Raw genomic sequence first — 25,188 nt, forward strand, 5'->3', positions numbered from 1 at the left:
CACAATCCTGGCTCACTGCAATCTCTGCCTCCCAGGTTCAAGCAATTCCCCTGCCTCAGCTTCCCAAGTAGGTAGGATTACAGGCATGTGCCACCACGCCCAACTAATTTTTGTATTTTTAGTAGAGATAGAGTTTCACCATGTTGGCCAGGTTGGTCTCGAACTCCTGACCTCAGGTGATCTGCCCACCTCAGCCCCCAAAATGCTGGGATTTCAGGCATGAGCCACCACACCCGGCCCCAATGTAAGACTTTTTAAAGTATCATGATTAATACATAAAAATTTTGACTCATAGTCAACAAACCTTGGCAACTTAGCTTTTCTTTTACTCATGGCCAGGCACCATGGGTATTTTTATTTATATGAACCTGGTCTAAAAAGAATCTGTCTCCTCATCCAGTCATGTGCCCACAAAATCAATTAATTACTTCGCTCACTCACTTGTTCATTCAGCAAATATTTATGGAATGCCTGTCATGAGTCAGAGATAAACTGCGTTTCCTTTACCATCATTGTGGGAATCTTCAAGAGAGTGGTAGGTAGCAGGGATGGCGCCTCACATAGAGAATCTTCACGTAGGCATGGGGGGTGGACCAGGGGAGGCCCCTCCCTCTTCACCTGCCCTACTTCACCCCTCCTGCTGTTTGGCAAAGGCCTTGCTCCTGGAAGAGAGACAGCCCTGTGCGCTGAGCAGAGAGGTCCGGCTGGCTAACAGGCTTCCCGTGGGGCATGTGGTGACATCTGATTCAGGGATCTGGAAAGAGCGGGAAGGGGCTGGTGCTTAGCCCCTTCCGCATCCTCCAGTGGAGACCTGTTCACATGCCCCAGCAATTCCCTTGCACACACCCACCAAATATAGGTGGGAAGTACCATGGGCCCCTCTCAGTGACACTCTGGATGGGCCACTAGCCCCAGCCAGGACAAGTGAGCTGACCGTGCCACCTGGGTGGATGCTGTCTAGGACTCATCAAGGACTTGGCTAGAGCTGTAAGGCCTTCCCTCTAGATGTCGGGTTATGGTCTGACTTGCGCCTTTCCCCCTCACTGGCGGGCAGTGTCCTTGCCTCTCTTTCCACCGGGGGTTGGAACAGCCACAGCTTTGTGCAGCGCAGTGAACATGACAGGCACATAACTGGAATCACAGCTGTAGCCACCGCAGTCCATTCCTTCTGAGAACCCCTGCTTGTTTCAGCCTTCCTAAACCCTCGTGAAAGAAAATAGATCTCGAGACCCCGAACTCTCTATGCCAAAGGGAAAGTTAAGCTGGGGAACTGAGTCATACAAAAACTGCTTTCCTTTTGTTCCCAAACAGGCAGCTGTGATTTCACAACCCCATCAGAGCCTCATTTCCTCTGCTCCCTCCTTTCAAATGTTTACTCTCTCTATGTCAAATGCAGATTTACAAAACGCAGGATAAAGCATCATTGACTTTTTCTTCTGCTCCCTTTCACATATAAAATGTAGATTTACTGAGGTGAATCAGAGCCTCACAAGAACGTAATTATCTGCCTCAAGGCCTACCCTCACTCCCTCTTTTTTCCCTCGTTTGCTCTTTCCCCTTTAAATATGAAAGTTCCCAAAAACTCCCTTTGGAAAAAGCACGGGTCACAGACGCTCCTGTGGCTTGAACTTCCCTACCCTCCCTCACACCCCCTACCTGCAACCCCTACGGCCTGTCCTTAACCTTGACTAAACAAACCTCTACTCGATGGAAACCTACCTCAGTCACATTTGGTTTATACCTTCATCTCTCCCATTTGGCCTTGGGTACAGATGGGCTCAGGAGAGTTGCGTGCAGAGTCAAGAGAGGGGGGAATGTGTAACCAATGCCATCTGATTTGAAGTCGCCAGCTCAAGGGTGGTCTACAGAGCCCCAGGTGGGGAATGTAGGGCAGCTCCCCCTGGAAGTGTCCCATGGGTTAGATGCATTTTGCTAAATTTGGCCAAGTTGTTTTTCCCTTCGGTTTACACAGTCATGAGCTATACCTGCTGAGCGCAGCTGGGGAGAGTAACCCGGGCTCAGGCACTGGCTTCTCAACAGATTCCCCCTCCTGGCTCAGCTGGGGTCCCATTACCTATTGGCAATCCTTTTAAAAAATAACTTTGTTATTTAACTTACTAAAAAGCCATATAAGCACCTTGTAGAAAATTTAGAAAATAAAGGTAAGTAAAAAGAAAAATCACTCATAATTCTCGCAATTCCACCACCCAGAAAAAACCACTGCTAACTTGCATATATTCTTACAGTCTTACATCTGTCTCTATATACATATATTACATATTCTTTTCAAAAATCAGATTATTGTGTTCATACTAGTTATTCTATGAATATTCCTGAATTTTTTTTCATGTAATCAAACATTATTTTCCAACATATTTGAATGGCTGCATACCATTCTATTATACTGAAATTGGGTTATAAATTAGACTAATATTTCATATTAACCATTTGAGCCTATCTGAAGTAACAAGAAATCCAGTGTTTCTCTCGGGGGCTTCCTCCACCCTGAATTGGAGGACTTCCTGAATCCGAAGGGCTGGTTCATCCTTCCAAAGCCAGGTGAGGAGAGTGCTGGAGCCTCTGACTCACTGTGGCTTCTGCTGCCACCCCAAGGTGTCACAGTAGAACCTGGCCCTGCACAGTCTGAGCATCCTTGCCCACCGAGACAGTGATGTTCTCACTGGTCCAGATTTCTACAGAGATTGTGGTCCTTCTTCAATGGAGGAAGACCCCAATGTGCTGAAGTGCCTAGGATGGGAGAGGCTTCCAGCCCAGACACACCAGCCAGAACCCTACCAGCTTAGAGCCTGGGCCTGGCACTGAGCTTAGACCCTGGCCAGGTCTCCACCACCAATGGCTCTCTTTCAGATCCATCTCAGTCCATTAGAGGGAATCAAGCCGTGTCGATTACTGAATGAAAGAGTTAAAGGCTTCTACTCCTTTCCTCTGGGGGCTGTCTGCTCCAAAGAGATTGCCCACCTCCTTCTCAGCAGCCATTCCTGAGAAACTATTAGTTCTCTCAAATTCCCTTTGCTACACCTCAACTTTCCTCTATTTGCCATGCATTCTTTTATTTCCTCTCTTGTCAGGAACTGTCTTCCTCTTCCAGGCTAACCCCATGTCCTCTATACACTGCTGATCTTGCCACCGCCCTCCTGTATCTTCTCTCTTTGTTAACTATGCCTTCTATATCTCGCATCTTCTATCTCTCCCTCTTTACTAAGTCCTTACCCTTCCCCAGACGGACAAATCACTCAAGCCTAGAAAACAGACAAGCAAATAAACCCGCCCCTTTCAACCTTGATTCCCCTCCATCTACCACTCAACGCTCTCCTTATCTTTTGGGCCAAACTTCTACAAAGCACAGTGTACCATCAGCCCGCATAACCTAGGCACCTTGGCCACCCCTCTGATGAGACCGCTTTCTCAGAGGTCACCACTAACTGGGGTTACCATGTGTCTCAGTTTTCCAGGAAGAATCCTGCTTTACTCTTGTTGTCCCAGAGTCTTCTCCAGCGGTCCCAGTTTAAACACTAAAAATTATAACAACCTCATCCCTAATCAGCCACGACCAACACAGCCCACAGCTCCATTGCAGTCATTCTCCACAACCACCCTGCAACACAGCATTCTATCGACTATGCTGGTCTTGAACTTTCTTCCTCCTCCGGCTTATTTGACACCTGTCTGCTGGTGTCTCACCTCTCCCCTCTGTGTGCTTTCTCTTATCCGCATTCACAGCATTCACTTTCCCCACATGTGCCAATGGTTTTCCACCTTCACTTCCTCTTGTTTAGCATTTACTCTCCTTCTGAATTTCGCCCACACCCACAGCTTCACTCATCATCCCTGCCTTCACCCTCAATTCAGGGCAAATCTAAAGACTCTGGGAATCACGCTGGCCAGGATGGTCTTGATCTCTTGACCTCATGATCCACCTGCCTCAGCCTCCCAAAGTGCTGAGATTACAGGCATGAGCCACCTTACCCAGCCTATGATCTTTTAAAATATGATCAAATTATTTTACCTAGATAGTTAATCTGGTAAGAAACCCAGGAAAGAATTCTGACTGAGATAATACAGGAGAGAGACTCCTCTTAATATTTAAAGATAATAGTATGTTACAGTAATTTGGGGGTGGTGGCTGAGTGGTATAGGAACAAGAATAGAGAAGCAAATCAATGCAACAGAGATATAATCCAGAAATATATAACCGTGTATGTACAGAAATTTAGTATATGAGGAAAGGAGACATTGCTAATTAATGGGGGAAAGATGGATTATATATGTATATAAACATTTATTTATAGAAAGAAAATTTAAATGAGTATTTCTTGAGATGGGGAAGAGCTCTTCAAGTGTGATATCTAAGTCAGAGATGGTAAAAGGAAAGATTAATATATTTTACTATCAAAAGGCATTGTTTGGTCGTAAAAATACTTTTTTACAGCTGGGCGCAGTGGCTTATGCCTGTAATTCCAGCACTTTGGGAGGCCAAGGCGGGCAGATCACGAGATTAGGAGATTGAGACCATCCTGGCTAACACGGTGAAACCCCATCTTTACTAAAAATACAAAAAATTAGCCGGGTGTGGTGGCGGGCGCCTGCAGTCCTCGGGAGGCTGAGGCATGAGAATGGTGTGAACCCAGGAGGCGGAGCTTTCAGTGAGCTGAGATGGCGCCACTGCACTCCAGCCTGGGCAACAGGGCGAGACTCTGTCTCAAAAATAAATAAATAAATAAATAAATAATACTTTTTTACTTTTAATTTTATACTTTACTATAAAAAAGAAAACTTCTGCATGGCAAACACTGCATAACAAAAGTTAAAAGAAATAAGAAACTAGGGGAAATGGGTATTTGTAGCAATATGTGATAGAGAAGGGAATACTCTCCCCAGTATAGAAAGTGCTCCTTCAACTCAATAAGATAAAGATGGAGACTGAATGAAAACAGGGAAAGGGGATGACAGCATTTGGACATCGTTGTTCGCTTAATCAGCCACCTATGCGAAAAGGCAGTGGGGGAGTAGCCAGCTAGAGGAGCAACATCACACAAATGTTATCAGACCCTCCCAGTCTGTGGCTATAAATAAAGCTCCATTAACATCCATAACTCAAAGTTCCTGCTGTTTCTCTTCTTGCGCTTACAGGACCTCTGCCCTCTTCCTCCTCTGCCACAAGTATTTCTGGGAGTTCCAAAAAAGGGAGCACACATATGCTCAAGCATCGCTCTGTCAGCCACGATCCCCATATGGTTTCTCTAGAATCCTTCCTCTCTGCCCCAGCTCAACGCCTACTGTCAGCAAAGCCACTAGAAGTAGCCTGAGCATGTCACTCTGACAGTGACCCATGGGTGACTAGTGCTCTGAGGAGGTGTCACCTTCCAATGTTTCCAAAGCCACCATTCACTGGAACCAGAGGGTGCCAGGCCCCAAGGAGAGGTGAGGAGGACTGCTTTCTTCTCTACCACTCAGCGCCCAGCTACGCTGCTTACCCACAGCTTAACCTGACTCAAGAGGAAGTGAGAAGTGACACCAGAGAGGGAGGGTGGAAGGGGACCGTATTAGTTTCCTATTGCTGCTGTAACAAAGTGCCACAAACTTGGTGGCATAAAAGAACACACATTTATTATCTTCCAGTTCTGGAGGTCAGAAGCCTGAAATCAGTTTCACTGGGCCAAAATCAAGGTGTTGGCAGGGCCACGCTCCCTCCAGAGGCTCCAGCACAGAACCGTTTCCTTGCATCTTCCCACTTCTAGATATGTGCCTTTGCATTCCTTGGCTCATGGCCCCTTCCTCCATCTTCAAAGTCCGCAGTGTAGCATCATGCTTTTGTGGGCACTTTGTCTTCTTGTTCTAGGTCAAACCTCCCTTTGTCTCCCTCTTATAAGGACACCAGTGATTGCATTTAGGGCCTACCCAGATAATCCAGGATAATCTTCCCGTCTCAGGTCCTTAATCACCTTGGCAAACTTTTATATATTTTTTTGTCAGGCAAAGTAACATTCATAGGTTCCAGGAATTAGGACCTGGTTATCTTTGGGGCCCATTATGCTGCCTATCACAGGGGCAGATCAGTGCCTCGTGATCACTCCCCAGACAGCTTATCTCCAGTCTTCCCAGCTCCCAGCTACCTTCCCCAGTTCAGGAAAGCAGCTTCCATGTATCTTCATAGGGGCAAATAAATGCTGGTATTGGGGAGGGATGTTGTCTATATCAGAAGTGTCAGGGCTCCAGCCTGGCAACCAAGTGCCTTGTGTTAGGGGTCGACCATCAGCCCTGGGTGTATGGAGAAAGTTGGTGACAGGTCAGCATTTCAGAGCCAAACAGCCCCATAAGCTGATCACTGCTGGACTCAGCAGGACTTGGAACCAGCACCACCTGGCTGGACCTCCCAGTGGCTCCTCTCCTAGGGTCCCCGGCAACTTTGTCTGTCTCCCCAGTGAGTGCTGCAGCAGGATCCTCATGCTTATCACCATCACTGTCCCATCACCAACATGCTGGGCTCAACTCAAGGCCAGAAAGAGATGAACGCTGGACATAGGTTCAGGCTGATAACCAAGAGTCAATGTGGGAGCTTGCCAGGGCCCCAAACAGAGGGCCCTGAAACAACCTGGGTGGAGGTGGTCTGAGATGGGCATGCATAATTAACCTTGCAGGAAATAGGAGCAGGGAATATTTGTTGGATGACACCAGCCTCCAAAGATTGCCTTGAAAATGTGATGGGCAGTGGTTTAAAGTTACCATCATAACCACCAACAACTAACATCTGATCGCTTCCACAGCCATGAATGACATCACCATCATCACTACCAGCAGAAAGCCCATGGACATGCATGAGTACACAATGCAACAGTCAGGAGGGCACTGGTTAGAGGGAGGGCTGAGGGAGCAACAGCAGCCAGACCATCGAACAGCTTATTTGCCAGTAGAGTTTGGATTTTATCCTAAGGCCAGTGATATTTATTAGGAGTTTTAAGCAGATGTGTCTAGATTTACATTTGAAAAACCACTCTGGCAGCATCATGGATAACGGGTTATAGTAGAGCAAGGCTGGAGGCAGGGAGACCAGTTAGGAGGCTGTTGCCATAGCCTAGGCAAGATATCATCTGAAGTTGTGTCAGTGCATATGGTAAGAAGTGGACATATTTGAGAGATATTTATGAAGGAGAAATAAGACTTTTGAATTGATGGGATGTTGGGGCAGAGGAAGGAGTCAGGAATAATGCCAGTGTTTCTGACTTCAGCCACGGGATGATGGTGGTCTCATTCACTGAGCAGGAAGAGCAGGGGTCTTTGGAGAATAGTGTGAATGTTTAGACATTTGCAGTGTGTGCTGCTTGTAAGACATCCAAGAAGCCAAATAAGCAGGTCTGGAGCCCACAGGAGAGGTCTGGAGCCCACAGGAGAGGTCTGGGCTGAAGGCTAGGTAACTGAATGGTAACTGAAGCCAAGGACCTGGTGTTCAGGGAGAGAGATCCTGTAGGGGGAAAAAAAGAAGAGCATACAATAGAGTCAGGGATATCACCCACATGTGAGGAGCCAGTAGAGGAGGATGGGACACAAAGGATCCCGAGGACTGGCCAGAGACATAGAAAGAAAATCAGAAGTGTGTGTGTCTCTAAAGTCAAGGCAAGGGGGTGTTTCAAGAAGGGAGAGGTGGTCAGCAGCATGGCATGGTGCTCCAAGGACAATAAGGAAAGGAATAAAAGGTGAACTTCGTACTCAGGAGGACATTCGTGGTCTTGCTGAAGACACCACGGGTAGTGAAGCCTGACTGCATGGGCTGATGAATGAGTGGGAGTTGAGAAAGGAAGGCAAAGGAAACCCACCCTCTTGAGAGGTTTAGATGTGATGGGAAGGAGAGAAAGGGACAGCGAATTTCAAGGAGGACACTTTTTTTTTTTGGACAGCAAAGATTTGATCAGGAGGCTGAGATTTGGGGAGAAGTGTTAATTGGTTGCTATTGTTTGAATGTGACCCCCTAAAGTCTGTGTGTTGGAAACTTAACTGCCATTGTATTAAGAGGTGGGGCCTTTAAGAGGTGATTAGGTCATAGGAGCTACTCCCTCACGAATGGATTAATGCCATCATTGCCAGAATGGGCTCCTGATATGTCTGGTCCCCTTCCTCTCTATTTCACATGCTTGCCTTTGCCCTCCATCCCTCCAACACAGGATGACCCTTACCAGATGCTAGTGCCATGCTCTTGGACTTCCCAGCCTCCAGAACCATGAGCCAACTAAATCTCTTTTCTTTACAAATTACGCAGTCAGTGGTATTCTGTCATAGCAACACTGTGTAGACTCAGACACTGATGGAACAGAATGAAGACATGGCAGATAAGGAAAACACAGTCAGATTGCCAGGCACAGAGGCACATCAGAGACAATGAACAAATCTGTGCAGCTATGTGATTTTCTCTGGCTGCCTCTCAGGCCTGCTGTAGCTGGTGTGCCTGCAGAGAAGGTCAGAGCTGGAGTTTCTAGGTTGACAGACAAAAAGAACCACGAGGCAAGGAAATTGAGGACACTGGCAAGATAAGGTTGTGGTGGTAGATATTGGGATCTAAACTGGGAAGGGAAGGGACTGAAGGCAGAAGGGGTGGATGCACAGAACTTGCTATTGTCAAAGGTAAACAAACCGAGACACTAGTTAAAATGGTAAGGACAGATTTTATTCAATGATAACTATTGCAAAAGGGAAAAGGGTTCTGCATGAACTGAACTCAACTTCTTCAAAACAAAGGGGAAGAGACTTTTTTTAAAGTGGGGTGAGCCAGGCAACAGGCACTGACGGGCAAAAACAGGGGTTTGCTCTATATGACCAGGCAAGCTAGATTTGGTGACTGGCACTTATCAGAGTTAAGTGCCTTCCCACAGAGTCTGGGAGACAGAGGCCCTTGACTGGAACAAACAATAAATTCTTTTGGCCACCTTGAGCTTTCCCAGGCAGGGACTTTAAGGGGCTGGAGTCATCATCTAGTGATGCTGCTTTGAGCTGTTAGAAACTATGCTAGTGTTTATTTAAGTCTCTGGGTGCAAGGGTTCAGATGGGGTCATTATGTGCTGAGAGTTCTTTTGCAGCTCTCACTGCCCTTGATGAGCAGGTGTAAAGGGAGGGCCCAGAGAGCAGGAGGAAGGAGCAGAGGCTGAGGTCAGCCTAAATTTTAGATTGTAGAGGTAGAGAATCTCTAGATTGAGGCCATGGGAGTGGGTGGCTGGAGGTGAGATGAAGGCCACTGAAATCAGAAGCTAAGGCCGAGGTTCACGCGGAGCTCCCTCCGTGAAGGCAGAAATTCAGTGGGAAGGATGCCTGGGTGACAGCCATGAGGGGACCTGCTGTGGGAGCCTCAGAGGAGCAGGTGGGTGAAGAGGGATTTTTGTTTGTTTGTTTGTTTTTGAGACTGAGTCTCACTCTGTCCCCCAGGCTGGAGTGCAGTGGCTCATTGCAACCTCCGCCTCCCAGGTTCAAGCGATTTTCCTGCCTCAGCCTCCTGAGTAGCTGGGATTACAGGTGCCCACCACTGTGCCCAGCTAATTTCTGTATTTTTAGTAGAGACAAGGTTTCACCATGTTGGCCAGGCTGGTCTTGAACTCCTGACCTCAGGTGATCTGCCTGCCTTGGCTTCCCAAAGTGCTGGAATTACAGGCATGAGACACTCCCTGGCTGGATGAGGAGTTCTATGGGAAGGTAGAAGAGTGATGGTCTGGGAGGAGCCATAGGGAGTCCCACCTTACTTCCTGACCAAGGAGCATCTGGGAGAATGAGGATCCATCCATCCTTCAAGGACAGCAGGGGGTGGGGGCCTTCTCTGCACAGCTCAAAGTGAGATCCTGACCACAAGGTACAAAAACAACCACAGTCCTTGAAATCATTACAGTTATTCTGTGCTCTCTTAGGGCAGAAAATCATATCCTGCTTATCCCCAACTTAGTACCTCAGGCAGGGGCAGAGAGAAAATACAATTCCAGAAATGCCAGAAGTGCCCATGGACTGAAGGAACGCTTCCCTGTAGGTCCCAGCCAATTCAAGTGTGAAGACTCCTTTTTCAGTGAAAACATTTTTGACTTTGAACTTCAAATGTATCTGACACAATAGCAGTTGTGATTAAGAGAGTTGCTCATGGTGAGTGAGGATAGGAGCCCAGACTGGGTCAGACAGAAGCATCTTCAAACCCTGGCTCTTCCTCTAGCCTTGGGAACTTGGGCAACTCGGTCAGCCTCTTTAAGCCTCAGTTTAATCATCTGTAAAATGGGGAAAATACCACTTACCTGACAGCTCTAGCAAGGATTACATGAGCTAATCCATGCTAAGCATTTGGTGTGGTAGCTTGCACAGAGCAAGTGCTCCATAAATGTTAGTTACCATCATGACTATGAATTCTCTTACATTAAAAAAAAAAAAATGTGTGTTTCTTTCTTCACAAGAGCACTGCACACATGGGGGAGATGGTTGTTCATACGTGTGGGAGGCACATTATGGATTCAATCAGCTGGCTGTGCCTGGGGAGACTCTGGAGATTCAGAGACCCCTGTGAGTAACTTGGGCCCCTAGTTAGTCCACGTTTGCACTTACCACACTCTAATCTGATCTGTCCCCAGGGTAAGCACTATCAAGGAAACTGAGGCCCACAGAGGGCCAGGAACCTACCCGCGGACACACAGACATCCGTGGTGGAGCTGGGTGGGCGCCAGCCTCACTCACCTCCCTCTCGCTGTCTTCCTGTGGCAGCTTCAGCCTGCTGGCGTCCCCACAAATGCCTGGGCCTGGCTGGGCCTCTGTGTTTGCTGTGTTGCTGCTGTCACCGCCAACTGCTCTGTCGACCGTGGGAGTGTGGGCCCGGGCTCCAGGAACTGTTGTCCCAACTCTGATTGTGGTTCCAGATTTAGTCACATTTCTGTCCCAGTCCCCATCGCAGTGCCTGTCCCTGTCCCTGTCAGAGTTTCTGTCCCAGCCTCTATCACAGCCTCTGTCACAGCTCCTATCGCAATTCCTGTTACAGTCCCTGTCAGAGTTTCTGTCACAGCCCTTGTCCCAGCCTCTATCACAGCCTCTGTCACAGCCTCTGTCACACCCTCTATCATAGTCTCTATCACAGCCTCTATCATAGCCTCTGTCACAGCCCTTGTCACAGCCTCTATCACAGCCCATGTCACAGCATCCGTCACAGCCTCCGTCATTGTCTCCGTCACAGCCTCTATCCCAGCCTCTGTCACAGCACTTGTCACAGCCTCTGTCGCAGCCTCTGTCACAGCCCCTATCACAGGCTCTGTCACAGCCTCCGTCACAGCCTCTGTCACAGCCCTTGCCACAGCCTCTATCACAGCCCATATCACAGCATCTGTCACAGCCTCTGTCACAGCCTCTGTCACTGTCTCTATCACAGCCTCCGTCACAGCCTCTGTCACAGCCTCTATCACAGCCTCTGTCACAGCCTCTATCACAGCCTCTGTCACAGCACTTGTCACAGCCTCTGTCACAGCACTTGTCACAGCCTCTGTCGCAGCCCATATCACAGCATCTGTCACAGCCTCCGTCACAGCCTCTGTCACTGTCTCTATCACAGCCTCCATCACAGCCTCCGTCACAGCCTCTGTCACAGCCTCTTTCACAGCCTCTATCACAGCCTCCATCACAGCCTCTGTCATAGCCCTTGTCACAGCCTCTATCACAGCCCATGTCACAGCATCTGTCACAGCCTCCGTCACAGCCTCCATCACTGTCTCTGTCACAGCCTCCGTCACAGCCTCTGTCACAGCCTCTATCATAGCCTCTGTCAGAGCCCATGTCACAGCCTCTATCACAGCCTCCATCACAGCCTCTGTCACAGCCTCTATCCCAGCCTCTGTCACAGCACTTGTCACAGTACTTGTCCCAGCCTCTGTCACAGCCCTTGTCACAGCCCCTATCACAGCCTCTGTCACAGCCTCCATCACAGCCTCTGTCACAGCCTCTTTCACAGCCTCTATCACAGCCTCTGTCACAGCCCTTGTCACAGCCTCTGTCACAGTCCCTGTCACAGCCACGATCACAGCTTCCGTCACAGCCTCTGTCACAGCCTCTTTCACAGCCTCTATCACAGCCTGTCACAGCCCTTGTCACAGCCTCTGTCACAGCCCTTGTCACAGCCTCTATCACAGCCCATGTCACAGCCTCTGTCACAGCCTCTGTTACAGTCTCTATCACAGCCCCTGTCACAGTCCCTATCATAGCCTCTGTCATAGTCCCTGTCACAGTGTCTATCACAGACCTTGTCACGGTGTGTATAACAGTCCACACCGCAGTCTCTATCACAGTCTCCATGACAGCCCCTGTCACTACGTGTGTCATAGCTTATGTGGCAGTCTCCATTGCCCATTCCCTGGCTCTGCCTCTTCTCTGGATCCTGCAGGGTGGCCTGGGGCACAGCTCTCATTACAGAGTGGAGCTGTCTCTTTCTGGAAGGCATCCAGTGGAAGGCTCATGTAATAGCAGGTTCCCCTGATGCATGGGGTTTGTGGGAGGGAGGCTGGGCCATGGGGCCTGTACGAAGATGTGCTTTGTAGGGAACCAGAGAGAGCAGCTCTCTCAAACTTGAGCCTGGCTATTGCTCAGTCCCTGTCCCTGTAGCAGTCAGGGGTCCAGGCCCCTGCTTCTGGCAGGATGACTTGTTTCACAGCATTACTTTCATCTCTGTCACCCCACTGTGAGCTTCCAGGGGTGAGGATTGTGTCTCGTTCTTTTCTTGCTCACTCTGAGCAGAGCTGAGCACAGCGTTGGGCTCCCAGGGCACAACCCAATGTCCTCCCCAAAGTCCTGGCCTGTCTCCAGTTGCCCTTAGCATTCCCCACTGCTTCAAGAGCCACCCACCCTCGTGTCCTCGCGTTCCCCACTCCTCAACCCCCTGGACTGCGGTCTCCCAGGGCACTCACCTACTCCAGGGCAGGGGCTTCCCTTTGCCGTTCTTCTGCTCACACTGGGCCCTGCACCTGGCGTGCCCCACCCCGCTGCCTCCACTTCTACAAGTCACACCTGCTTGCTTCAAAACTACTTCAGACTTGAGCATCTCCCCTGCTCCATCCTCATGCTTGTCCTCCTCCCCCCTCGACTCTCTAGCCTCTTGTCCACATCACATGCTCCTCATCCCTGGCTTCCTTATGTGAAGTCTTGAGTCTGCATTATCCTTGCCACAGCCTGGAGGTGCCTGGAGATTAGGGACTGGTTCATATAGCATCAGATAACAGGTACTCCACACGTTGAACAGAGAAAAGGGATCATGTGAAATTGGGGGAGGAAGAAAATGTGGGTAAGTCAGGGAGAGGATTGAGGGCATGGTAGGGAGTACTGCCTGGGCAAGGCTGGGTGGAGTGGAGGAGCCCAGTGTTAGTGGGTGACTGAGCCAAGTCCAGTCCCTGGGCCATCCTCAGGGTCCCAGGAAAAGCCCCAACTCTCCAGCTGCCTACCACCTTTCTTTCTACCACCACACCCGGCCCCATTTGCAGAGTCTCTTCCCCCGTCACCCACTCTATTCTGTCTCTTCCTTCTTTCCCTTCCTGGCGCCTCCAGCCCAAGCTGTGAAACCACCCCCAGAGGCCCTGTCTGAACCCACTTCATCCCTGATATATTGTGAATTCCAGACTTTGAAAAGAGGAGTCTGTGGTACTTAGTTCTTGGCAGCTCTGCTCAGTTGGCACCTCAGGGCCTCCGCCTCCCAATGTGTCCCTCTCTGGCCTGGCTGTGAGTCCAGGTGGCCCAGACGTCCTGGAGCCCCAGAAGGACACAGAGACACAGTCCAGACCTGGCTGAGCTGTCAGCACATCTTCCTCCAGGCTCCCTGGGGTGGGAGGGGGAAGAGGTCCCACCCGGTGCCCTGGCAGAGTCCCCAGGGAACAGCCGAGCGTCCAGGATGGTGGGGAGTAGAGAGATCAAGGGCAATGCAGCTGGGGCTGGCCTGGAGATGAAAGGGCTTTGGGCTCTGCTGCGGTCCAGGTGCTCACAGGTGGAGTTCTGCACAGAGGCAGGGGATAGAGAAGAGGACAATACAATAGCTCATGCTCCTAGATCCTAAAGAAACCAGGCAGAACTGAAGAGAAAGCAGAAGGCAAGCCCAATAGGAAGCTGGGCCTGTAGGGGGTCTCTTGTTCACTAACACCTTAATGTGATGGGCATGTGGGCTCCCAGGGCTTTTTAATAGCAAGTGTCACCTACTGGGGTTGAGGGTACTAGGAGGGGGGATCAGAAGGAAGGAGTATAATACAGCAGGACTTTCTCTTAGGGCTAGCTTAGGGCAAAAGCTGCTGCAGGTGAATTGGACACCTGCCCCCAGCCCTATCCTTGATGACCCCACTGTGAGAATGCTGCAGGCCTTATCCATGCCAGGCTACTCCATTCACTGTTTCCTCCATGATAAGCATATATACACACACGCACACACACACACAACCACTTTCCATTTCCTCCAGGAAACCCACCTTGACTCTACTCAAGAGGATCATTGACCCGAGCTTCTGAACCACTCCCTCTGACCCTTGATTATAAACCTCTGGGATGATCTTTTGCTGCTTTGACCAGACCAGGTACCGCCCAAACTAGGGCATATCTCTGCCTTCTTGGCCTTCATCCATGTGTAGCTGTGCACAGGGCTGGGCACCCAAGGGCTTGGTCAACACTGGCTGGCTGGTTTGTTTCCCAGAACATCTACATCCAGTCTGGTTGCTCCCTGCATGCCCCCTCCCCTTCCAGTTTCTTTCTCTTTTCTTTTTTTTTCTTCCAGTTTCTTTATCAGGAAGCCTCGGGACAGAAAACCTGAGGGTATGGTGCTGATTCCAGTTTTCTTTCTTAGAGGCCTCGTCTCCAGGTTGGGACTCCCAGCGGGAAGTCTTTGTGTCCCTGATCCCTGTCCAGCCCTACAGAGCAGACCTGCCTTGGGGCAGAGCAGAAGGGCAGGACTGTATCTACACTGAGCAAAAAGATGAAGTGGCATGTATGTATGGATACCACTCCCCACCACCCCCCGCCTTCTCAGAGGGTCTTGAGCACAGGGTCAAGGGTGTGGCCTCTGAGTTAGTAGCTGCCTATACAGCAGGGGTGTCCAATCTTTTGGCTTCCCTGGGCCACACTGGAGGAAGAAGAATTGTCTTGGGCCACACATAAAATATACTAACATTAACAATAGCTGATGAGCTAAAAAAAAAAAAAAATCGCAAAAAAATCTCATAACGTTTTAAGAAAGTTTACAAGTTTGTGTTGGGCTACATTGAAAGCTGTCCTGGGCTGCATGAGGTCCGTGGGCTGTGGGTTGAACAAGCTTGCTATAGAGCTTGGGGTCACAGCAAGTTCCTGTCCCAGAGAGAAGGAAGTCTGTCTTCTGGAGACCCAGCCAGGGGTTGTCAGGGATGGAGAGTTCAAAGGAAAGAATCTTGTATAAAACATCCCTTTCATCCCAACAGAAAGTTTTAAGATGACGATATGACCTAAATTGGATTCCAAAGGCCAGGTGCCTTCCTCTCCACTGGGTAATGCAGGTTTCATTCCATCATTTCATCATTCAGTGTTTACTGAGAACTTACTACAAATGAGATGCTATGCTAGGTGCATTCATTTTCTCTTATAGTCTTAGCAATAACTTTTGAGGTGCATATCATTAAACCCATTTTACACATGAGGAAGATTGAGGCATACACAGGCAGTAACTGACAGAGAAGTATTTAATTCTCCAGCTTTTGTTTTTCAGTCTCTTGCTCTATTGTTTACAACAGGGGTTCCCAGACTTTTGGAACTTACAGATCAATAACATTTCAAAAATAATTTTTGGGAACAAACACAGAACCCAGTGCCAACTTTTTATTTAGCCAACGACATTGAAAAAACAGCATCTTCCAGCATCATGATTTCATAAAAGGGCATTTTAACACAGAGAATGTGGCAAGGATATAACCTTAGAATAAAGACAGCCTTCTAAGAAAGGACAGTTGGTAATCTTACCCTAAAATATCCTACATTGTTCTCTCTTTCTCTCTCCCTCTCTGTGTGTGTGTATGTGTGTGTTTCATTTCATTTCAAGCAGAACTGGCCAAAACTTTGGCATTGCAGGCTGTGGGAGCCACTGCCCTACCCCAGAGCTGCCTCTCCAAGCAAGAAGAATGTCCTCTGCCCATAAGCAAATAAGCGTCCAGAATTTCCCATCCCCCTCTGCCCATCTAGGTCCCCCACAAATAAGGTCTGAGGTTGATTTATACAATCAGCTACATTCTCCACTTCTACTCCCAGCAGGTCTTCTTTCACTGATATTCAGTGTCCGTTCCAGGGAAGGCAACCCATCCTCCCCAGTCCCCTTCTCTCTTAGACTCAGATGTTTTCTACATTTGCATTCCAGGAATACCCAGGCCTGCTGTAGCCCTGCAGCAGCCCACTTGTCTCCAAGTCCCCTAGTCCCCCACCCATGGTTAGAGCAGCAGGTCTTCTCCATATTTCAGTCCTGAGACAGGGCCTTTCCCTTGCTGGGGTCCCCAGGGCCTGGCTACCATGTTATCAAAGGAACCAGAGCAGACCCCAGGCCTTCTAGGCAGTGCTGGAAAGGAGAAGGTGTGAGACCCGGGTGGAGCAATGGGGAGATTACAGAATGTGGGGGTCCTATTTATTCTCTCTCCATTCTTCACCTTCTCTCTCCTTCTCCTTCCTCTACCTGTGCCTGCCCCCTACCCCACCTGCATGAGCAGATGGGCAGTAGGGCACAGCCTGCCCTATGGAGCCCTTGTTTGGAATTCCAGCTTCACCATTTTCTTGCTATGGGGCATTTGGCAAATCACTTAACCTCTCTGTGCTTTAGTTCTCTTGCCTGCAAATGGGAGTAAGAATGTTAAGTTGACCTATGTGAAATCGCCAAAATTTGACAATATTGGGCTCACAAATATCAAAATTTCATGTGATTTAACAACAACAAAAAGGTGTAAACTGTAAAGTGTTGGATATACGTCTCTCATCAAGTCTGGCCCCCTCCTCCAGGAAGCCCTCCCTAGCTACTCCAACGCCAGCAATAGCTCCCTCTGAAATCTCTCATGGTTGGGGACATGATTTAGTACACATTTCTTTGCTGTCTTCAGTTTTCCTGCTCTATTTTCATGCCCTATTCCTGAGAATGAGTCTAGCTTCCTCACAACTTGAAGCCCACCAAGGGCAAGACCTGGGGCTCTTCCTCCTCTGTCCCCTGGACTGCTGGCATACCATCAATGTCCTCCATTAGAATTTCCACATAAAGGAGACAGGAGGAGCTAGACCTCATCAGGGTTTTCCAAGGGCCTGTATTTATCTAATAGTCATTGCTGCACCCAAAGTTGGTCCTAGACGGTGGTGAATGGGTGCCACTAATGAAATTGAGGGTGAGTGAGGTGCTGGTGGGGAGGAATTAAGAGACCCTGACCCCTGGCCAGCCTGTGGCAGCAGTACCCCAGGAAGCAGAATCTTGGTCTTATCCTCCATCTCCTCCAAGCATCCCCTCCAATGCCGTTAGCTAACTTCTAGGGTCCCTCACTCATTGTAGAGTTGAAACTTATTGATCTGCTTTCTGTCCACCCTTGTGTTGGTGGAGAGGTCCCTGAGACAAGGTGGACCTGCTCCACCCTCAGGGCACAGACTGCACTGTGTAATCAGTGCTCAGGGTCACAGGAGCTAATGGACCATGGGAACCAAAGGCAGGGACATGACCAAGGTTTTGGTGACTGGGAAAGGGTTCCCAGAGGAGCAGATGTCTCTACCATAGGTCATGGGGAAGGCTATATGGGCTGACTTCCTGAGCGGGGTTAAGGCAGACTAACTCCCAGCTAGACAAAGAAGCCCAAAGAAGTGTGTTAAATGGAGGTCTTCCCTCCTGTGGCTGGTAGACCAGGGCGGGCTGGGCTCACAGCTCGTTAAGAACACTTCTTCTCAAGGAGACCCAAGGACACTCAGGGATTAGGCCTCCAGCATCTGTGCAGAGAACTGTCAGCTCAGAGCTGCTCAAAAGTAAAAATGCCAGCTACCAGTGATGTCATCACCCTAGTCATTCCTCCCACTGTGGGAGGTCCTGTGGTTCAGTGGCTAGAGCAGAGGAGCCCCTGCTAGGCTGCCCACCCCCCATCCTGCCCTCCAAATTCCTACTCTGGATGGAGGAGGGGGAAGTGGTTACACTGGGCTAAGAACGAGAGTAAAAAAATCATTTGAAGAAAAGCTTGATGTTATTCCTCAGAGAGATGGCAGAGCCAGGGGACCTTTTTGCCTCCCTCCTGTGAGACTTTGCTGTGTGTCCGCTCCACCGGTAACCTCGGCTCCAGCCTTCCATGGACAACCCCCTCCCCTTAATGCCCAATCTGTCCCCCTCTCCATTTCTGAGCTAATCTGGGGTATCAGGCTGCCCAGGGTGTTGGAGAGGGGTAGGGCTATACCTTAGGCTGAGCTAGTGAAATCTGTCCATACACGCGGACACTGGAGACTGGGAGAGACTCGGAGAGAGGACACACAGCTGGATCCTTGACGGGGGGGGGGGGGGGGCGGGACGGGGGGGGGAGGGAGGGGCTGGGCTGCAGACTGGAAGGGAGTAGGGGCTGTGCAGCTGCTTGGGGTGCAGGTAGGGCACTGAGTGGAACAGGAACTCACCCAGCGTGGGTCCACATAGGAGGTGTCATAATTTGGATGGGAACACAGGGAGAAGGGGCTCCAAAGCCAGTTCCAGAGTGCCGGGGCGTCCGAGGAGCCCGCCCAACCGCTCCCTGCTGCAGCCGGCTTGTCCCTCTCTCAGAACTATCGAAGGAGAGGCGCTTGCGGAGGTCGGCGTTCGGATCTCGCATCCGTGACTGTTGCCGGCGCATTTCCTCGAAGTCTTACCTCGAAGGGCTGGGTCCCACCCGCGCGCCCTGTGCGTGTCTCCCTGTTTCCCCACGCCCTCCTTGCCTGGCTGCTGCGAGGCTTTGCAGGGGAAAGACTGGCGCGGGGTTCGCCCCCTGCCCATGTCACAGGAAAACCCTGGGAGCCTCCCCGACGCGGCGCATTTCCGGAAACCCCTCCCCAAGCGGGTTGCGGGAAGGCCGGGACTCTGCATCCAGAAGACCCGGTCGCCTCCCAAAAGGAAGAGTCGGAGACCCAGCTGAGGGGCAAACATGCCAGGGAAAGGCGAGCCCAGAGCTTGGTGATGGAGAATTTGGGAAGCCACCCCGCCCCCTTCAATCTTGGGATGGGGAATTCGCAACTGAAGCCGGAGCTCTAGACTTGGGGCGCGCTCCCAGCTTGGCCCAAGAAAGAGATTTAAGGGCGCAGCAGTATGGACACCTCTCACCCCGGCTCCGAAGGTCTAGCGAGGGTCTAACCCGGGCCCCTCGCCAGGCCCGCCCCCCGCCCCCCGCCCCCTCCCAGCCCCCGGCCCGTGCGCCGCTGCCCCTTTAAGAAGCCCAGGTAGGCAGGCCGGGCTGCGGGAGCCGCTCCTATGGCAACCCGCGAGCTGCGGCGGCTTCATGAATATTCCGGGGCGCGGGAGCCCGAGCGCGGCCGGAGGGCGCTCCGGGGGAGGCGGCCGCTGATGTAAGCCCGGCGGGTCGCTGGGCTCCGCTCGGCTGCGGCGGGAGCCCCGGGACGGGCCAGAGGGGCCGGGCCAGAGGAGGCGAGACGAGGTCGCAGGGGGCCAGCCACAAAGTCCGGGCGGCGAGACAGACGGACGGCCAGCCCTCCCGCGGGACGCACGCCCGGGACCCGCGCGGGCCGTGCGCTCTGCGCTCCGGAGCGGTTCCCCGAGCGCCGCGGCCGCAGAGCCTCTCCAGCCGGCGCCCATTGTTCCCCGCGGGGGCGGGGCGCCTGGAGCCGGGCCGCGCGCCGCGCCCCTGAACGCCAGAGGGAGGGAGGGAGGGAGGGAGGCAAGGAGGGAGCGCGGAGTCCGAGCGCCCAGCCCGGGAGGAGGCGCAGCGCGGCGAGCCCGGGGAGTCGGAGCGCAACTGGGAGCCTCCCAGCGGCGCACAGCCTGCCCGAGCATGGGCGCCTGAGGCGGCCCCACGCCGGCGGCGAAGGACGAGTCCCCACGGGCGGACTGACTGGCGGGCGGACCTGGAGCCCGTCCGCGGCGCCGCGCCCCTATCCCCGGCCCGGTCCGGCCCCGGCCCCTGGCGCCATGGACAAGCTGCCACCGTCCATGCGCAAGCGGCTCTACAGTCTCCCGCAGCAGGTGGGGGCCAAGGCGTGGATCATGGACGAGGAAGAGGACGCCGAGGAGGAGGGGGCCGGGGGCCGCCAAGACCCCAGCCGCAGGAGCATCCGGCTGCGGCCACTGCCCTCGCCCTCGCCCTCGCCCTCGGCGGCCGCGGGTGGTACGGAGTCCCGGAGCTCGGCCCTCGGGGCAGCGGACAGCGAAGGGCCGGCCCGCGGCGCGGGCAAGTCCAGCACGAACGGCGACTGCAGGCGCTTCCGCGGGAGCCTGGCCTCGCTGGGCAGCCGGGGCGGCGGCGGCAGCGGCACGGGGAGCGGCAGCAGTCACGGACACCTGCATGACTCCGCGGAGGAGCGGCGGCTCATCACCGAGGGCGACGCGTCCCCCGGCGAGGACAGGACGCCCCCAGGCCTGGCGGCCGAGCCCGAGCGCCCCGGCGCCTCAGCGCAGCCCGCAGCCTCGCCGCCGCCGCCCCAGCAGCCACCGCAGCCGACCTCCTCCTCCTGCGAGCAGCCCTCAGCGGACACCGCTATCAAAGTGGAGGGAGGCGCGGCCACCGGCGACCAGATCCTTCCGGAGGCCGAGGTGCGCTTGGGCCAGTCCGGTTTCATGCAGCGCCAGTTCGGGGCCATGCTCCAACCCGGGGTGAACAAATTCTCCCTAAGGATGTTCGGCAGCCAGAAAGCCGTGGAACGCGAGCAGGAGAGGGTCAAGTCGGCCGGATTTTGGATTATCCACCCCTACAGTGACTTCAGGTAAGGGGCCACAGCGATGATCCTGTGGGTGCCCTGCACGGTGCAGGCATGCCTCCTCCTGACCCTGCCTCCCAGCCAGAGTTAACTTTCCTTCCTTGCGCTGGGAGCTCCAAGAGAAGCAGGGCGCCTCTAGGCTCCGAGACACCCCCAGGCCCCCTCCTGCACCGCGCTGAGGGAACTTTCCTCTGTGTTCTGTCACCGGTCTTCTCGGGTCTGGGCTGCATTGGAGACAGAATAAAAAGGTGTTCTGAGCCTGGCCTACCCCTGCCGGCAGCCAGGATAGGGCTCTGCCACCTTAAGCCACACATTCCTCCTCCCCCTTCAAGGCTGCAGAGTCAGGATGGCCATCCTAGAGGCAGCTCCGGGTCATTCAGCCAGCAGAGCAGGGCCATGAAGAGAGACAGACCTCTTAGCAACGGGCCAGTTCCTCGGGTACTGACAGCAGGCATTATTATCTGCTTTCTGGTGCCCTGGCAAGCTGCGGCTGGGTCCCTGGAGGACCGAGGTCACTGGGGCCTCAGGCCGGGATGAAAACCCCCTGCACCCACTGTCACCCTGAGCGCAGCTCCTCATGCTGAGTGGTGGGCCAGGAGCAGGCACCCTGGGCAGCTGGCATCCAGAGCGGCAGGGCAGAATGACCTTGCTCATAGTGACGGATGAAGATGCCTGGTGTTCTGATTGATGAGCCGCTGTCCTGTACCCCATGCTTGTCCAGTGGCCCATCTGTAACCTGGAGACCCAAGCTCCAGCATCTGCTTGGCCTCTCATGGGCCACTCGTGGGTCCCCAAACAAGGTATGACTGTCAGTCAGGGAGAGGGACCCTGCCCCCTTCCACATCACCTGAGTCAGATGCCACTGAACAGCAGATACCACTGGGAGCTTGTGGACATATTTGTGCAAAAAGAGGGATTGTTGGTTGTCTCTAGGGTTGGGATCAGGGATGCCTTTACCTAAGTCAAGGTCCTGAGGTTCCCTAGTGCCCCTCTGGGCTTTCCTGATACGTGAGATTGTGATGAAGGTCTGGGAAACACTTTTCAAGCTGGGTTTAATTCTCTTGTTCTCTCTTTCTCTGGGCCCTGCCCCCTACTTATCTCCTTTCCTTGCCTACCTTGCTTGCCTGCCTATAAAAATGAGCATTTTGCCAACCCAGAGCCCTCTTTGCAAACTCCAGGGAAGCTGGGTTTGTAATGAGAGCAAAGCCATTTTCCATCCAATGAGAGAGATTTCTCGCACTGGGAATGACCAGTCAGACAACACTCGGTGGCTTAAAATAGGTAGTGAACAGAGCCCCTCCCCCCTTTTTTCCTTTGAGAGACTGCTCTTCCTAACCCTAATATCTCCAGGGTTCCCATTCCCAGAGGACTGGGGAGACCAGAGGGCAGGGTAAGCAGGCAGCCATAGTCATCAAATTGTATGAGTAAATGTGGGACCCTCCCATCAGGAACGGTGGCTAGGTTCCCTGTGCCAGGTTCCTAAAGAGTAGACTTGCCTCTGGCCAGTACTAGACCCTGAGGATCCCGGGCTGAGCTAGAGGAGTGAGCAGTAGCTAAAAAACGGGTGTCCTGCGTTTTTTCTCCTGTCTCTCAACTCTTCAGTAGTGGTGATAGGCAGTTCCAGTACCAACCACTTGAGATTGGTGAGGGGCCCTCCCCTCCCTTGCCCAGGTTCCTGCTGTCTTTGTTGTCAGAAAGCATCTGTTCAGGGTTCTCATCACCAAGCCCTTTGCCTGGGGAGCCTACAAGAGGTCAACCCCAGGCATGCCCAGCCTCCCTCAGCAGCAAACATTGGCTGGGGACCTTCTGGATGCTGGGCCTGGCCCTTCCTGTCTCCCTTACCTTGGATGGTGAAGAGTGACGACTGGGTCGATTTCATCAGATAGGATCCTTTTCCCCTTCCTGGTCTTACCCCATTCTGGTATGTCTGTCTGTAGTCCCCCTGCTGCAGAATCTCCCACTAACTACAGGCTGCCTGGGACATGGCTGCAGGAGAGGGCGTGGGGATAGGGAAGCAGGGATACAGCAGAATTGTTAAATGGGCAACAGGAAGAGGGTCAGAGTGGGCTTTGAATTTGGGTTTGTGCAACAAGCAACAGGAACTGATAGCTGCAAGTGGCACGACCCCTTTGCACAACTTTGTAGCTGTCTGGAGCTGGGTGCGGTGTAAGGAAAGAAATCCAAGAAAGACCATCTGAGTGTGTCTGGAGGAGTGGTGGCCATGCCTTTCCTGCTTCTAGGCCAAAACAGCTAGTCTTATCCTCAGAAGGTCAAAGAGGCAAGAGCCTAGCTAAGTCTTCTGAGCTTAGAAAACCCACCACTCAACCCCACCTAACCCACCCTACCCTGACCAGCACCCCCAGCCTCAGTCTCTAGAGTTTTAGCCACTGGCCTTGGGCCTCTGTGTAGCCACTTACCATTGCCCACCTTAGGCTTCACAAGAGCTTCTGCAAGCATTGCTCAGGCTAGTCAAGGATTTATTCATCATTTTGACGGGCAGGAAGCATTGATCCAGCAGAATTGGTTTAATAAAGAATTGCCAGCAAACCATGATAGATTGAGTTTGCAGTTTGGAGTTCAGGGCTGGCTGTGATGGACTGCTTCCGGCATCTCCCCTTGCTGGGGAAGGAAGGCTGGGTGCCTTTTCCAGGAGAAGGGTGGGCTGTGCTTTGAGGGACCAGCATAACCTGGGCCATGGCTAATAATAGGCTTTTCTGGGCTGCCTCTGCTTCTCATTACTCTACCTACCCCTGATCCCACCCCCTAATAGAAAAGAGACCATGCCCTGGCTACCCCCATGGCTCCTCCAGGCTCCCTGGGCTTTTCTGGCTTCCCCTCCCCTCCAATTCCCCATCTGCCTTTTGAAACTGGTATTTGTGGTATGTTAAGATAAGAGGCCAGGATGATGCAGCCCCTCAGGACATGGCTCCCCGGGCTCCTCCCCGAGGCTGGCTGTGCTCTTGGGTCCTGGATGGGTCCTTCCTTCCACACAAGCTGTGTCCTGGAGAACCTGGAACAACAACAACAACAACAACAAAAACAGTATCTGGATAATCTTGTTTTTCTAAGAGGAGAGAAAAGAAATGGAACCCCAAGTGCAGATATAGCTGGTTGTGTTCCCGGAAGCTGGTCAGGCTCAGGGAGTCAGCCTGGGTGTGTGTATCTAGGTGTCTGTCTGAGTGGGTGTCTGGGGGCTGTGTAGGTGGATGTGGAAGCTAGTGGGGAAGTCCCTATGTGGAATGTCAGTTCCGGAATTGCTACTGCACCCCCAAAGCTGGCTAAGTGTTAATAATGGAGGCAGGCAGAAGCTTGGCCTTTCTCATCCCCCTGTCCCTACTCTCTCCTAGACTGAGCCTCCTGAAGCCATGAGGAAGGGAAGGCGAGGGTGCTTAAAGTGTCCTTTCCTTGGGGCAGAAAGAGCTGGGCTCCAAAATCTTGGAAACTGGGCCAGTGGCCTAGCAGGTCCCAGGGGTGTCCTGAGCTGACTTCCTCCTGCCTGCTGGTCACTGGCACCCCGTCACTGCCATTACTCACCTCCCATCACCTCCCCAACCCTGACTGCTATGGAGCCCTGCATGGGTTATGAGCCTTCTTTGAGCCCCAGTTTGCCCATTTAGAAAATGGGAATCTTGTTGCCTGTTGCCGTGTCAAGCACAAATTGTACAGCTATGGTCGCCCCGCCGAGGTGAGAAGCTGCAGTGAGCTGAGAGGAGCAGTGATGCTGTTGTGAACCACACCTCCCCTGCCCTCACAACTTCCTTTCCTTGGTTTTGGGAAGATCACATGGACCTCTGTCCTTGGCTCAAGCAGGGGTTCTGAACCTTCTTGGGGTCAGAGATTTCACTCCATCCAGAAGGATACCCAGGTATCCAGACACATAGAGTGTGGCACTTGATTTCTGGTGTCTGTGGCCTCCTAAGTTGAGGACCATCTGGGGGCTCAAGGTTGTGAACCCCTCTCTAGGCCATCGCAGAAGAGAGCCTGGGCCTGGTGAGAGGCAGGCACTCACTTTCTCTAGAGCCTGGCAATGGGGGTCCCTTTGCAGTCTGGGGCTTGGGCCTCCCATTGCCAGCAGGATAGAAACAAAAACAGGGCTCAGAGTTAGATGCCTGAGGGAGGAAAGGGGTTCTGCCTGGGCACTGGTTTCTTTTCTATTTCCTCAGTCCTACCCCCTCCCACCTCTCTCCCTTTGAGTCCTGGGAAGGACTGTTCCGGCAGGAGGTGGAAAGGAGGAAGAGGCGGCAGCCTGACTCTGGGTCTGGGGGTTCTGAGGCCCCTTCTTTCCTGGGCTTT

The 25,188-nt window shown here is 52.4% G+C and overlaps 1 protein-coding gene across 1 annotated transcript in view; it reads left to right on the top strand.

Annotated features, from left to right (window-relative positions):
* The first annotated feature begins 18,853 nt into the window (after window positions 1-18,853).
* HCN4 (hyperpolarization activated cyclic nucleotide gated potassium channel 4) overlaps window positions 18,854-25,188 on the top strand; it is a 50,094-nt gene continuing 43,759 nt past the window's right edge. The window contains exon 1 of the mRNA XM_033189457.1: window positions 18,854-20,901. Within this exon, the coding sequence (XP_033045348.1) occupies window positions 20,111-20,901 (791 nt within the window). The 5' untranslated portion in view covers window positions 18,854-20,110. The remainder of the gene's footprint in view (window positions 20,902-25,188) is intronic.

Source organism: Trachypithecus francoisi, unplaced genomic scaffold (assembly GCF_009764315.1).
Source record: "Trachypithecus francoisi isolate TF-2019V2 unplaced genomic scaffold, Tfra_2.0 Lachesis_group3, whole genome shotgun sequence".
NCBI lineage: Eukaryota > Metazoa > Chordata > Mammalia > Primates > Cercopithecidae > Trachypithecus > Trachypithecus francoisi.